Source organism: Limanda limanda, chromosome 8 (genome assembly GCF_963576545.1).
Source record: "Limanda limanda chromosome 8, fLimLim1.1, whole genome shotgun sequence".
NCBI classification, from domain to species: Eukaryota; Metazoa; Chordata; class Actinopteri; order Pleuronectiformes; family Pleuronectidae; genus Limanda; species Limanda limanda.
Genome location: NC_083643.1, coordinates 13,836,220 through 13,852,145, shown reverse-complemented (window position 1 = coordinate 13,852,145; position 15,926 = coordinate 13,836,220). Strand labels below are relative to the sequence as shown.

General features: G+C 43.2%; 1 protein-coding gene across 2 annotated transcripts in view; it reads right to left on the bottom strand.

Annotated features, from left to right (window-relative positions):
* Positions 1-272: 272 nt before the first annotated feature.
* mef2aa (myocyte enhancer factor 2aa) overlaps positions 273-15,926 on the bottom strand; it is a 57,660-nt gene continuing 42,006 nt past the window's right edge. Inside the window, exons 5-10 of one of the 2 annotated variants that reach the window (XM_061076906.1) lie at positions 15,752-15,886; positions 14,084-14,306; positions 7,617-7,801; positions 4,333-4,462; positions 4,042-4,165; positions 273-3,858 (exon numbers count right to left, since the gene is read on the bottom strand). In XM_061076906.1, the coding sequence (XP_060932889.1) occupies positions 3,522-3,858; positions 4,042-4,165; positions 4,333-4,462; positions 7,617-7,801; positions 14,084-14,306; positions 15,752-15,886 (1,134 nt within the window). In that variant the 3' untranslated portion in view covers positions 273-3,521. The remainder of the gene's footprint in view (positions 3,859-4,041; positions 4,166-4,332; positions 4,463-7,616; positions 7,802-14,083; positions 14,307-15,751; positions 15,887-15,926) is intronic. The other variant, XM_061076905.1, reaches the window with a different exon arrangement.

The following is a 15,926-nucleotide window of genomic DNA, read 5'->3' as shown; positions in this document are numbered from 1 at the left end:
TTAATAATGGAGGGTTTTCTACAGAGGCTGCCACACTTAGATCAGACATTAAATCAACATTTTAAATCTATATATTTTAAATGTATATCCGACAATGTCTATCATTGTGTAGGGAGTATAGTTTTGTTTTACAGCCTTGTGTTTTTTGTTCTGCTAGTGTCACTGTGTGAGAGGCAGGAGAGAAAGTGCCCCCCTCGTTTTAACTCAGGCAACAAAACACATTCTCAGAGTGGAATTCAAAGATGAATAGACATGGATTTCAGATTGAGCATACACTGAGGTGTTTAATAAAGTTGACAGTTTCTACTGTTTGGGACTTCACAGGAGAACAAATTCTATGTAAGAGTCGTTTACTTCATTTTATACAGAATAAAAGAGATCACCTAAATTACACATTAAAAGCCAATATTTGTACTTTTGTGAAGAATACAAATTTTGTACAACAATAGCTAGCATAGTATCTTAATTGTTTTAATAAAAAGATCACTTGAATATTTATCGTATGATGAAAATAAAATAACACATTCAAGGGAAATAAAATGTAGATTAACTTAAAATCTCTTTTAAATTCCGAAACAAATAATTTCATTATTGGCAACAAAGTCCAGCTTGTGCCGCCAAACGGTCCGAGCGTCTAGACCGAAAACAGCTTCTTTAGTTAAGTGAACTATCAACTACAAACACTTACCAAACACGTAGTTCTGTTTTTTATAAAAGCCATGAAGCAAAGCAGTGTACTCTTGCACAGCAAAGTGAAGAAAGTCCTCTACAAAGGTTCATTGATTAGCCATTCCTTTCACATTCATCAGTTGTGCAGAATTTGGACATACACCCGAGGGAGCCGAGCGTATCACGGTGCATTCACCCAGGCATTGTTTTTCTTGGTGCGAGTCTTTTTCCCGAAAAAGGCAGGTCTGGTCACGTTTGAGTGATTTCTGCATTTAGAAAATAAAAGTGGTGTCGTTTTTCTCTTTGGGATAAGGCATTTCCTAACTGTGCATATAGGTGAACTACAAAATTCCCTGATATGTTATCGAGTGCTAAAGCATGTGCTCAACTACGAGGTGATGCCGCCAAGACGGGCAGACAATTTTTTTGTGTTAGTTGTAGTTTTGTGGTTTATTATTGCTATTTTCACCTGGATTTACATAATGAATCACTAAGCATCATGGGATGTCTACTTAATGTGCATGAACATGAAGAGATTGCCCCGGGGGATCCAAATCAATCATTTCATAAAATGTATTCTGTGCATCGTGAAGTCCAGGGACGTCAAGCTGTGGCACTTCAGGATGTAAGACGCTAACAGTCTGTCCTCTGATGCTCTCCTTCCTAATGCTATGTTGACTACACGTGACCTCTAATGACATCATCTTCTATTTATATAGATATATATATATAATGGGAATTGAGGTTAAAACTGCATAGATCATCACTGGCTTTGACTGAGAACTTTCTATGGTGTTGACGATGGGGCAGAGAGAACAGAAACCAGAGAAACGCACACAAGACATGTCGCGGCGAATGCAGAGTGATACCTCGCTCTCGTACAGCAAACGTCTCAGACACCGGTGTCCGGTGAGATTGACGCGAGGAGATTGAAGTCGATGACGTTGCACTGTTGTTGTTGTTGTTGTTGTTGTTATGAATTAGCTGCTTAGTTATTTGCTTCTGTGACGAACGAGAAGGAAACAAGTCACCGTCTCCTTTTTTTTCCAGCTGAGACATCGGGCTTTGTGTTGCAGATCTTTTCCTGCACACGACCTTCTGATTTTTCACTTTTCTAGCTCCTAAGGTTCCTACAGGACTGCAGCACTCTCACTACTTATTGATATGAATCCACTTTCAGTAGCCAATTAAAGGAAACCGGTGAGATATTTACAACCCGGGCGGGATCAGATTTGTGTGAAGGTCAGCAGCCGCCTCCATCGCATTTATGTCTTCTGCTTCTGCCAGTCAAAGGACAGTGGAAAAGGCCTGAGAGGTGCCACGTCTCTCATGCTGTAACAGTAGATCTTTCTTGGATGTGGGACGTTGGGTTGGACTGTTGGCAGTGTATTCCGCAGCTGCTGGTATACAACTAACACGAGCTAACACAATAGGAGGGGAGGACAACCCTATTTCCCCTGTAGCCTTGTGATCATCCTTCATAAATATGAAAATAGTAGAACTTCAACCTCACAGCATTGTTATCACAATGTCTTCAGAGGACAAACAGTCACCACTAATAAAGAGAGAGAGAGAGAAAGAAAACTAAAACGTACAGGAGATTATGTTGATAATTAAATTTAGAAGAGATTACAGTAAAATGAACACGATAGCAAATATTGACCAGTGAATGATCTACTTTTTTTTGAAGGGTCTACTCTTGTAAACTCGGCTGTAATCCACAAAAATATACTTTTCTTGAAAACGGTGGTCGTACAGTACATTCAGCATGTACCCTCACCCTGGTGATATATATTAAAGTCGCTATTTACACAACAAAAAGAAAAATGTTTGGCTCAAATTTTCAATCATACAAACAGAACAAGTAAATGTTCATGGCTTTAGAATATCGATTCATGATGTGGCGTACATGACTTTACACTGTTTGTAATAAAGCACAATTTAAAAAAAAAAAGAAGAAAAAAACAATGGCGAAGAAACGGTGCATTTGGAGTGACCTGTTTAGGAAACCATAGCAACTGTACAAAATAACAAAAGAAAACAGCTTTGGCTTATATTACTGATGAACTGTTATACAAATGTGAACATGTTGATTTTCTCACCAGTTCAACTGGACAGGTTTTCTTAATTGCACATTTAGACTGAATATCCTACTCTTTTAAATTATAAAATGAATAAGTATGTCATTATTGCAATAAATTCTGTTGCTATTTTGTTTTTACCTCCCTACCTTGTTTCATCTATTCACTAAAGTAGTCTCTGTTTCTCATGTGACCATAACTCCTGTGTAGTATTAGTTAACTCCGTGCTGTCTGTGTCTCCTGATCGAGTCGATAAATCACGAGAGGCCACTTGAGATAAAGGTCTTGTGTGGTTACAGCATGATTTGTTTTTTTTAAAAGATAGTTCTTGCAGTGAACATCGTATTTAAGGGTCCTCAGCCTGAAAGCAACACGACTTCCTCTGATTGTTTGCAACATGCAAGCACAACAGCAAAACAGCAACTACATGTAAGTGTCTGACTAGACCAGTGACTACAATAATCTACCGCCTATTGTTTAACAATTTTCTCTCTTCTGCAAAAAGTCTGAATTGCACCAAGTACCTGATACCACCCGCTTGTGCATCTAATTCAGTCCAACCCACTGACATTTTATTCTTTCTTAAATCTTACTGCATCAGTTTGACAATTGACTTTAGATATATTACATCTCAGTCTCACAAATTGAAAATGGAGTTGAATAATAGTATCATTATAATAGCTCAAAGGACCCTTGCTCTTTCTTTCATCTCCATGTCGAACCCCTCCCTCTCTCTGATTGGCTGGTGACTGGAGGCGTGCCCGGGGCTCTTTATGTCACCCACGTGTCCATGCGCAAGCGCTTGACCGAGGGGCTCTCCCTGTCTTCAGAGCCGGCGGGGGGTCTGCCGAGCCCCAGCGGGGAGTGGAAGTCGGGCCGGTGGTCTTCGCGGTCGCTTCCGTCGTACGAGCTGCAGGAGGAGCTGAGGCTGTCGGCGGGGGAGCGTCCCAGCACCTCCTGGCGGCTGGACCCCTGCTGCGGCTGCTGCTGGGGGAAGCTGGACTGGGAGACGCGCTCCCGCGGCGGCGAAATGGGTTCGGACTTGATGTTTATGCTCTGGCTGGTGTTGATGGATAGGTTGGAGACCTGAGTGAGGTGACCTCCGCCACTGCACAGGGGACAAACAGGGAACTTCAGTGTTCGGTTAAAAAAAAAGACACAACAAATAGGAGGTGAAGAGACGGGAATATGTAGATGTGTGATTCAGCATAATATCACAGAGCGCAGTGGGTGTTGCTTTCATGTGCGGGCGTCTGGAGAGTGTGCTTTTGTTTGGAAGTGTGTTACTCACACCAAAGAATTAAGAGCTGCCTGGCCCAGTTGATGCTGTTGCCATGCCGACATGGAGCCCAATGAGAGCCCAGGAGAGCTGAAGCCCTGTAGGGAAGAGATATCTGCGCTGCTCAGGGAGTACTCTGTAAAAACAAAGGCAGCCACACACACACACGGGGTGAGAACTCGCTCGGGTTGCAGCTGAGTGCCACTGGAAAAAAGAGCAGGGAACCAGCGTGCGGCATAAACAGTCACAGCTAAGGTGGTTGTTGTCGGTCCGAGGGGAGAGCGAGGGGAGAGCCAGACTCACCGGCGGGGTTGTAGGAGGTGGGCATGCCTGAGTAGAGCAGGCCCTGTGGGGGTAAGCTGGGGGTGGTGACAGACACAACTGGAGTGGCCAGCGGCTGGTTGGACTGGGAGCTGTTTAACCTCTGGGTGTTCTGCAAAACACACAAAGCAACAGAGAGAGAAAGCATGAGCCCAGAATACAAATAAAAAAACAGTTTGTGTGTGTTCTTAGAAATAAAGACGGCATAAATGTTTTTCTTTAATTTTCAGGTTTTTACTAGATTTTTCATTTTTTACTGCATTTTGTGGTTATCTGGGACGTAAGAGTGTAATAATGACAGCTGCCACAAGGGGGTGGTGAAGCTTTATGGCAGTCAATATTTAATCTTTCTGATCCAATGTTGCCATAACTGAATAAATATGAATAAGTGATGTTTTGGTTTCTTTTCTGAAATGTATCCACCTCCAGCTCAATACAACAATGTGTGTTATGCTTAACTGAATATTTACAAAAACGGTGGATTTCACTAATTAATAGAAATGATACATTTATTGCATCAATTTAAAGCGGCTAAGTGACGGACGTAGTCGGTGCAGGAATCACAAGAGGAGACATGCATCTGGAGGCACAAAAATACGATTAATCAGATTTATGAGAATCTGCTAAATGAGTTTCTACTTTGTCAGTCAATGAGAAAACAAAATGTTTTTATAGCGTTAGTGCCGGAGTGAGAGCGAATCAGAGTGAGTCTGGGGATCCGTCTCATAATCAAATAAACACCTCTTAACTGAGAGGGTGCAAAGGGGTAAAATTAACGACACATTTCAATTCCCAGGGTGACGCACACGCAGGAGCTCCAGTCGTTTTCTGTTTTAGTGCAGCGACTGGCATGCAGCCCACAACAACACACCTACAGAGTCCAGTGTGGTCATGCAGCATACGGCGCTACAAAAACGCACACACACACACACACTTCCCCCACACGCCAAGACTAATCAAATGCAGAGAAAACAATACCAAAACAAATGCTCAGAATTGAATGTATCAGGGAATATGTGCCGATGCCAGCAGCTGCATTTGAAGCAGCATTGCATCATAATCTAGTTGATGGCTTCCTCGCATTGTTCCAACACTCGGCGGCCAGATGACTTCACCAAACCCAAGGATCTCACAGAGTGATATCATTTCAGATGATGTCATCCTCACTTCAGTGGAAAAATATATACTGTTAATGGTTTGTACTTCACTCAAGACGACTTTAACCCTCAAACTTTCCAGATTGTGATATGTGACTATAATAGTTTTTTTATTAAACAGTGATTCACGCATACATCTCTCTCTCTCTCTCTCTCTCTCTGTCACACACACTAGCACACACAGACACACATACATGCGTACTACTAGTGGTTTATGACTTACAGTGACGTGTTTGGAATGGAGGAGCCAATTTAACAGGCTCAGGCAATTTTCACAGGCCAAACCCAAAACATGCAGTGACAAACGCTTTTTTCCTTTTTTTATAACGTCATTATTGCTGGCAGTTCCGAGAGACAATCTCCGGTTCGAGCGCCCTTGGTCTAGTGTGTGTGTGTGATTACCGGAAGCATGTTCACGTTGCAGCCATTTGCGCCAGGCATTTGTCAAAACTCACCAAATCCATTTCCTCCTCCTCCGACTGCTCTCAGCGGAAGAAGAGAAGAGAGGCAGAGTTACAGAAAGGAAGCGGAGCAACTGTAGATCGCTCTGGAAAAATAGTGCCGGCTACTCTATTAAGATTTTTACAGTTGAGGGAACACCAGGGACATTTTGGGTTTGTGGTTCAATGTTTTACCCAAGAACCATTTTGTCCAAATCCTTCTCACATCTCCCTCGATCACAGGGCTGACACTTGTAGACAAACTCACACCTATTGGTAATTTAGTGTTTCCAATCAGCCCTCCTTTTGGACTATGGGCCGAGAACAGAGAGGGAAACTACACTGACACAGAGAGAACATGCAAACTCCACACAAAAAAAAACCGGGAGATTAAACCCAGAATCTTGTGCTTACTACTTCAACACCGTAACTTCCGGCACTTTATGAAGCTACAGTGAGTTTATCTTCTTTATATTTAAGAAGAAACCCTCAAATCCTGCAGAATGGCTTTGAGGTTAGAACCTTAAGAGTCCAGGCTGGAAAATACTTCAGGACACTGACTAATGCTCACCTGATTGTTAACGTGACACCACAATCACCTCATAATAATCAGGTAAAGTTTCTTCGCTTCTACCAACAATGGCTGCTCAGTTCGGTGCATTTCCCGTCCTCCCTTCGCCGAGAGAAGAAGCAGAAGCTCCATCTTTTTTTCGGTGCGTAGGGACACACTGCCACCAGACCAGGGCTGTCTTAATGCCCACACTCAATCAATAGCAGCAGGAAGACACGACAAGGGCGACAAGATATTATCTGGCTCACACCCTGGGCCCATGATTAAGTCTTCATCTACACTCTGTCACACCGAGATGTGATTAATTTAATACCATTATGGCCTAATGACAGGCTGTCTGCAGACCTGCCACAGCCAGCACCGAAACGCCCTGACGGCTCAGACGGAGCAGAACCGTCCTCCCACCCCCCACACCCCTCCTAACCTGCTTCAGACCTCTCGCAAGGCAACCCGTGCTGCTCCGCCGACTTCACACGGTCGGCACGGTAACACGCAGTTATTTTAAAACACTGATCCGGGCTCGGAAAAAGAGGAGCACCCACGGTAACCCGAGGTGTATTTACCAAACACAATCGTTTTCCTGGCACGGCTCCTGTGGCCGACTACACCTGCAACATGAAAAGTTGGAAACAGTGCATTCGTGGCCAATGTCTGAAACCCCCCATTTACAATGTTTTATAAATGTTGAAATATGACCAGGAGGAGTTTAGCCTCAGGTGTTCGCTGCAGTCAGAGCGCTCTGCAACTTCATTATTATAATAAGAGAAAGTCTCTCTAATTTAAATGGGAATAGCTGAGCGAGAGTTACAAGACTGGAGCTGCAGATCTGTGAAAGACTGCAGCTCGGATGAGGCCTGCACACTGCGAGTGAGTGAGTTCCACTTGGCAGATAAATATAGTCCTCGGTAAGGTGACAACCTCACTAGAACAGAGAGCTGCACTGCTGTGATAACATCAAAAAATGTGTGTAGGCAAAACCCCGGCTCTGAGAGTCTAGATAAAGACGCTAAACATCGATCTGCTCTACCCCGCAGCAGAAAGACGTAAAGGTCCTTGGGTTGTTTCTTCTCGTGTGCAGCGGTGGAGCTCTGTACTCACCAGCGGGGGCATCATCCCTTTGCTCGATGGAGGGATAACAACCCTCAGGTCTGGCTTGCGGTTTCCCATCCCCATGTTCCCTCCGGGGGGCGGTGGAGACTTGGTGGGCATGACTTTACCCAGGCCGTTGCCGCTGGGCGTGCTGAGGAGGCCGGGGGAGCCCCTGGGGTTAGAGAAACCGTTCCCTGCAGAGGTACAAGGCGACAGAAACACATCATCAAACCACGGACTGTGACTGACAACACCAGCAGTCATCAGGCAAACCTCTCGCACGGCGCTGCTTTCCCGCGTACGCCGTTAAGTGTTTCCAACCCTCTGGGAAGTTTTAATAGACTTGGATAATTATCCCGCACATTTACAATAATAAAATGTCCATTTCAAAATTGATGAGCCTTTTATTTTTATTGTGAATGATTACATCAAAGTCAGCTCTTTGTGTCTTGGGATGAGGAGCAGTTGATTGTCAAATGTACTGTGACTGCTTAAAAGTAATAGCTGAAGTCATTACAAATGAATAAAAACAATAAAAGAACTCCTAGTTGTTGTTTTTTTTACACTGTGCTCACAAACATGAGAAAAGTGTTACTTTACTTTTAACATTCACACCTTGTGTTTGTACATTAGCCATTTCCTCTTTATGAGAAAGAGAGTATAAGTCCCCAACAACTTCATTTAGGAGTCTCCTCATACACCCACTCATCACTGAACCAATATTTCATGAAAAGGGTTAATATTATCATTGGGTGAGGAGAGATAATTGGAATTCAGTAGGATGTTTTTATTGTTTTTCTCTGGATTTTCTTTGCTTATATATTTTTTTGGTAGATGACGATGTTAATTGTGTCTTCCTAAATCAAAAGATGTTATAATAAGCAAATCACTGTTCACGTCCTGCACCCTGCGATCTGTTCTCAGTACATCTGTCAGCATCTCCTCTGTTTTATTCCTGCTGCTTTTCTCAACCTGCAGTTGGTTATTTTCAAAGGTCCCAGATGCAGCGTGACTCATCTGTGCAAGGTCTGCAGTGGGATTCTGCAGCTTCCACACAAACTCGCTCCAACACAAACGCAATGAGTGGTTCGCCTAACAAAAGCGATACATCAAGTGCATTTCATATTTATTTCACTTCATGTAGGTCTGAGGTAAAGCTACGACCTCCAAATGAAAATCCTGAAAACAACGGGAAGAGCTAATGAATGGTATCTCCCACTGCATCAACGGATCAGTGGCACTTCAACAAGTTGCTGACTTCTCCATTGTGTCCGATTTATCCCGGCGTAACACAAAGTGCGCGCACAACGAGCGGGCTCTTGTGCAAGAACATAATGGAACAATAGATCCTCTGACTACAGATAAGGACCGCAACAATTCATGGTCAAATAAACAGCTATAACACCTACAATAGTATCTCACAGCTGAATCAACAGTGTGTACGCAGCTATTCACCGTCTGCTCTGGCTTTGATCATACAGCATTTGGCTGCCGCAAAGAAAGTAATGTTTACAGAATTAGCCGAGTGTACGTCCAGGGCCCTAAAAATAGCAAATCTGATTAAAAGCAGTGGAGATGTCATTCAGAGGGAATGAGATGTAAGTACAAATATTAGTTGATGTAAGGGAACGGGTTACAGTGCTGCAATTTGTGAAGTGCTTTCTGATTACAGCAAGTCAGCAAGCTCTGATATTTTACCTTGAGATTACAGCTCTTAACATAAAGCTGTTGTGGAGAAAAGCCACAGACAAAAGACAATATAATAAACGTGATTTGCATTATTAATGACACATGGTTAGTTGTTTGTGAAAAAGGTCCAAAGTCAATTAGCTGGTTTTGTGACATTTGGCCATTTTCACATGGGATTCTCTCTCTCTCTCTCTCTCTCTCTCTCTCTCTCTCTCCATTTCACCCATACTGTCCTATCTCTGAAGGCAAAATGCCCCCAAAAAATATCTTAAAATAAATCAGTGAAAACAAAGGCATGCTAAAAAACCTGAAGTTGATCATGAGAAACAGTATTTTTCCTCATGTCTCAAGTCTTTTTCCAAGTAACTGGTGAACTTCCAGCAAAAGTTTGATATGTGAATGGGCAACTCCACGTCTTTGCATCTTGCACACATTATTTTTCTTGGCTATTTGTAGTTATTCTATCAAATACATCTGTTTCTGTGTCCCACCTGCATTCTTCATTGTGCTTTTTTTATGCTTTTGTAAAATTACAACAGTAATGTAGCCATTGACGTCGTACTGGGGTCTTTACCAACTCAGTGTCCAGTGCGTGACGCTTGACGCTTTGCCAGTTCATCCCAAGGCAAAGACCTCCACTCAGTGCTGTCTTCAGTTGGCTGATCCGACTTGGATCGACCAACCTTACTTGCATATCTTCTCAATGTGCCTGTGATTATGACTTCAGATATCTGACGATGACTAAACAGCACACTTGCTTAAGATAATTGCCAAGATGCAGAAACACATGTCTGCACAAAATACTTGGGTTTCACAAAATGAGAACCAGCTTTTCATTTCAGCGGGCTTTTCTTGCGTCTGTCCTCATTCTATATCCAGACTTTCTTCTGGTTGTGCCAATAAATCCTCTCTGGCTGAAAGCTGTGCACGTCGAAAGCTGTTTGGTTTCTGTTCATTGTCCTGAATTATTAACGCGGTCTGGGATGAGGCGTTACATAAGGCCCGGTGTTTACAACTGAAACATTCAGCTTTTCATTTTAAGTTCGGGGAAGGAAAACACTGACTTATTATGCCCCAACGTCCCACGTGTGTCAGGCTCAGGCAAAAGAGAACACGGCTTGATGAATGAGAACAAGAGCACAATCCTATTGTTGTGTCTCAGAAAACTGAGACCGGCCAGGATGTGCACACAGGGATTTGTTAAGACCTGTGAAAACCAGGTATATTATCATACTTGACCCTCACTGTTTTCCTAAAAACTGCAGACTGTAGAAAAAGAGGCAGACCGCTCACATTGTTGCTTCTTTATTTAGCATTTATGTGATACACCACCATCATCCAACTTTGAATACAGGTTTTTACGTTATTATCTGTACCGCTTATCAACCTTACCCCAATCTGCATGTCTCTGGATGGTGGGAAGAAGCACACAGAGAAAACTCCCGCAGACACAAGATGAACATGCAAACTCCACACAGAGAGACCCCCACTCGCCGGACTAACAGGCCAATCACCACTTAGCATAATGGCGGCCCCTCCTCAACTCCTGTGTGGGGTATTTAATGTTCCCTGTACGTTGTGTTAGGGAGTTACTAACAATTGTTGCCATGCACTCCTAAAGTTAGCTTAGGCCAGATGTGAATAGTCATTGTCATGATTTTACTAAATTGGAGGTTAGCTGTTTATTGCACTTTTGATTGGTGTTTGTATTTATATACTTCTGCATAAACAGATGACTTGATATTGGTATAGATTAAATGTAAAATCGTATTAGAATAGTTGTCATAAAAAAGAAAGAAAAACCAGCGTAATGTCAGCATAAGGAAATTAAATGCAAAAATGAAATAACTTTCTAGTAGTAAAATTTGCACTGACACAGAGCAGTGTAACGACAGGACTGTTGATTCCGCTGTCAGATGTGAGGCGCCCAACATACAAACATGCTTTGTTATGGTGTTTCAAGAGCTTGTAACGCTCCAATATTAATGAAGGGATGTGTATAGCTCGCAGACATGTTGCATAACAGAGGACACTCACATGCAACACACACACACACACACAAAAACATCAGAATGACCCTTTGAAATTATAGTAGCTGTTCAGCTATATTGTCTAAACCAGCCGCTAGATAAGAACGACAATACACTGCTTATTCTCCTCATAACAGAAATGTGTTTGCTTCAAAAAATCTCTCCGGCAATGTTCACTGTCACATTCTTGCAGAACAGACAATCCTCACAATCAACTAATAACTACAGAATCACTCGTCCAGATCCCACAATTAAAACAGTGGGAAATAAAGAAGGGTGGATTTACTTTTGGATTTAACATGCACTCATGCTTCTCTGTATGGAGGCCACTGTTGAACAGGAGAAGAGGTGTCACACGGCCAAAATCCTCCATTTGGCCACTTTGAAAGGCTCCTGCTGCGGCCATAACTGCTACATGTGAAAAATCAGAGCAATGTCAGGAATGGTCATCTGACAGCGAGTGGGCTCCTCCCTCCCTGTAGCCTCTGCTGTTCTACACACTCGGTACAAACAACAGCTGCAGCATGATCACACCGCGGCCAAGCGCTGACGCCCCCCTGGCAGAGGTCTAACGCTAGCCCCCCCCCGGGGATCTAACCACACCCCAAAACTTAAAACTCGCCGAGCGCTCCCTTTAAATTGCTGACGGTAAACCAATCTGAGATGGGAGGGGCCCGTCATACTTTCTAATCAATACCTCATCAGATATCCCCTCGACCCTTTTACCCCTGTGGCCTTCAGCTTGTTATCATCGTCGCATGTCACGCGCTCTCGCAACTACATTCTGCATTTTGTCAGAAATACTATATGGAATATAGGCTCACGAGGAGAGAGTTAGAACTCCACCTGCCTCCGCCTCTCACGCGGCACATTGCAGCCGTGACAGGCTGTCCGGTCATTGTGTACCGAAGGACTTAGAGGGATGTCATGGCCCGAATACCGACAGGGTTATGCTGGTCCAGGCATCTTACAGACCCTCTCCGGCCTTTTAAGGGCTGCCAGGGTAGAGGGGGGTGGGGAGTGAGAGGGAGGGGGAGTGGGGGCAGATGCACCTGTCAATAGAGGGAAGGAACCAGGAGGAGGGAGGGCTTCGCGGAAGGTGACGAGTCCAAATGAAACGCTGCGTTTATCTCCCTGCCAGAGACAGTTGGACGGATAATTACCTCACCTGGTTGCCCCTTTAAAGCGCACGTGCACCCCCACATGCATTTAACAAGCATATCATACACGCCCCCTGTTGGGAGGAGGAACACACAACAGTCCCCCTTTGCAATGCGGTGAAAATATAATCAGGCAAAAGGCAGACCCCATCAGTCAGTGACACAGACAACTGCCGTGAACCAATCGCAGATGGACACGCAACAATCCAGCTCGCGTGCTAAGTCGCAGGTTCTATCGGGCAGAGCTACAGAGAGCTCATGGATCTCTCCGGGAGGACCCCCCCCCCACTGGGCCGGCGCCCGCACCACTTGGCACTGAACGGTCTGTGCGATCCAGCATGCCACCTAATGAGATGCACAGAGTGATGAGATCAACCATCTGCATCCTTCTGCGAAGCGAGCGGAGCATGTGATGGAGATGCCAGAGCGGACACGAAAATGTCACGTGGGCGTGTCTTCACTGCGCACAGGACACGGAGGGGTGTGCTCCCACCTGTGTTCTATCCGTGATGTGATGATAGAGTGGAAAACCAAGCATTCCACCACGAGGACGCACCTTCGACATACAGTTACACTTACACCAAATATTGAAAAAGAAAATATGCTGATGCAATTTAATGAAAAAAAAAATCCCTATTTGCAATAAATAATCAAGAAAGAATCTGGTGAAAAACAAGCCATAGTTAAAAGCCCATTTGAATTGGTAGGTCTGATGTATGGTTCAATTTGAATGAGGCATTTCACACCTTGTTGTTAGTACTTCTGTCGTTTGTGGTGCAACTGAATCCTGCAAACGCCTTCTGCACTGACTGAGTCAGACCAGTCGTACAAGTACGGGCATAGACTGACATCATTTTGCCACAATGTTGACAGACTGAGATGTGTGATAAGGGCCAAGTCAGGGTGTGAAAAAATAAGTATCACACAAACACAGTATATCATCTTTATATCCAAGGCCATTGTGAAAAAAACTGTGTAAACTCCACTATATTAGTCTTTAAGGACCAAATAAATCCAGATATTATCTATTAGGAATAATTTGACAAGTATAAGTTAGATGAGGACATTGATAGCAAACTTGGACTGTAAAAGACATGTACTGTATTATTTTTTGTTAATGTTTTTTTTGTGTGTATTAAGTGTAACGGCCATAACATGACAGTTAATTGCTCCATTAAAAAATATTAACCATCAAATAAAAGTTGTAATCCTAAAATTAATACAGTGATGTCGTTTTTACAGGATTATTCAATTGTTTAATTGTCTTGAATGTTAAATAACATTGAATTGTATGTAAAAATACGAGGAATATACATCCTAATCCTAAATGTTTATGTTTTTGTATTCTGCAAGAAATTTCCAATTTAATAACCAAAGCACTTTTTTTGTAATCTGACAATAAGTATTTTGCAACTTTTGTTTCCAGACATTTGACAGCTAAGATCAGTTTTTACCTGAATCTTAACATTTTTCTACAAACAAAAATGATGCTGTTGGATTCATTTTAATTATCAAATAGGTTTGTTGATCTATTAAATCAAACCAACGTCTGGATTCTCCTCATCTTCTGACCAAATGACTGAGCCGAGCCACTAACCTGCATTGCCGGCACTGGTGGGCCTCTGGGGGCCTCCACTGGAGCCCACATTCCTGTGCAGAGAGGCCTGCGGAGGGGACAGCATCCCACTGTCGCTCAGAGAGCTGGTGGCTGATGCCAGGGACTGACTGCCCAGAGTCCCCCCCGGCTGGTACATGGCATTAGGGTTGGATACAGGCACAGCCACATGCATGGAGAAGTTCTGCTGAGGCAATGCTGAGGGCTGTGGAGGAGGGAAACACACACACACATTCACAGACACAAACACACATTCACACACACACACAGACGCACACACAAAAGAGAAGATATTTACACACAATCACAATGAAAATCCAAGGTCTGATGATAAATCTGATGGAGCAGTGGTTGTCATGGCATCATTAACAAAGAGCTGCCCCTGAAGTTCAGCTTAAATAAAGTAAGAACATTCTCAAAACATTCAGGGAGAGTTTTACTAAAGCTGCAAAAAAATAAAGGTTAGACTATTGGGCATTTTATCTTTTCATTATCACATTACATGTACAATACACAACTCTCCAGTGCTACAACAGTGCACACAAACCACAGAAAACCAAAATCCAAATAAAACATGCATTCAGGTGTTCACTTCAGCTTTGCAGCAGTCAGCGCGCCGGGCGTACGTTTGCGTTTTGAGACACCCCCCCCCCTTGCATTAATATGTCTCTCTGTACGACAGAGAGGGCTGATGGGGGGGAATCACAACCACAAGAGTCGTGACTCACACGCATTTACCTACAACGCGCTGACTGTGCAAAGCGCGAGTGAGAATGACAGGTGGCAGTGAGAAACGATTCATCATAGCATTATCCAGTGAGCCGGTCAGGTGTTATCATTAGTTGGTTAATGGCAGAGTGATGCCCCTCAAGTCAGGAGCAGAGAGAAGATGACTGCTTAGCAAGCACCGTGTTCTTGCACGTTTCTAATATTGTCACGCGTGATAAGATCACAAAAAAGATCTGCGGTAGTTTAGAGGGTGAGCCGCTGAGTTACTTGATGAGGGAGAGGGAAGATGCTAAATGATAGTGTGTGTGCCGGTGAGCTCTGAGGACACTCTGCTGCCGGTACTGTTTCAGAAAAAGAGACTTTTAATGCTAGAATGCAGCCAGAGAGCTGCAATAGGAGGATTTGAAGTTAAAAACTCTAATGAATTGCAAAAATTGCAAACTATAAAAATAAAAAATCTTTGCTTCTGTTGAGATGTGAGGTGGAAATCAGGTTTTGGGATGGAAATTACTCATCCCTAAAACACAGAATATGCAGATCTTTGGGATAAACACTCACTAGACATGAGTATTTACTAAGTTATGAAGTTTGTTTGTTTTGAAATATGATAATATCACCATGGTATTCATATATAATCTTTCCAGCAGAAGAATGGGACATTTCAACTGTTTTCTGAAATGTGATCTTATCAGGGTGTGCCAAAATATCAGCTGCAGAACAAATCAATGTAAAGAAATAAACACCCCCAGAAGAAGTGGGCATTAATCTTAAGCTACAGTAGATCTGAAAGAAGTCGACAGAGGTTCTGGGGTATAGGGTCAAAAAAAAAAGGGAAAAAAAGTTAGATGAAAAAAAAAAAAAAGGAATGAAAATCCTTTGTGCCACAAAGCCAAGCAAAACCAGTGCATTTACAGTACTTACGATTTTATGATTTCTCATCATATTATCAAACTCCTCATTAATTTTTTTATACTTTTCTTCTGTGTGAGGAGTGAGGACATATGAGGCATCGGGGTCCGGGCTATCACAACCTCTGTGTTCTTTCTTGTTTAGCGCCTGTAGTGAACATCAACATAAAGACAGGGATCAACACAAA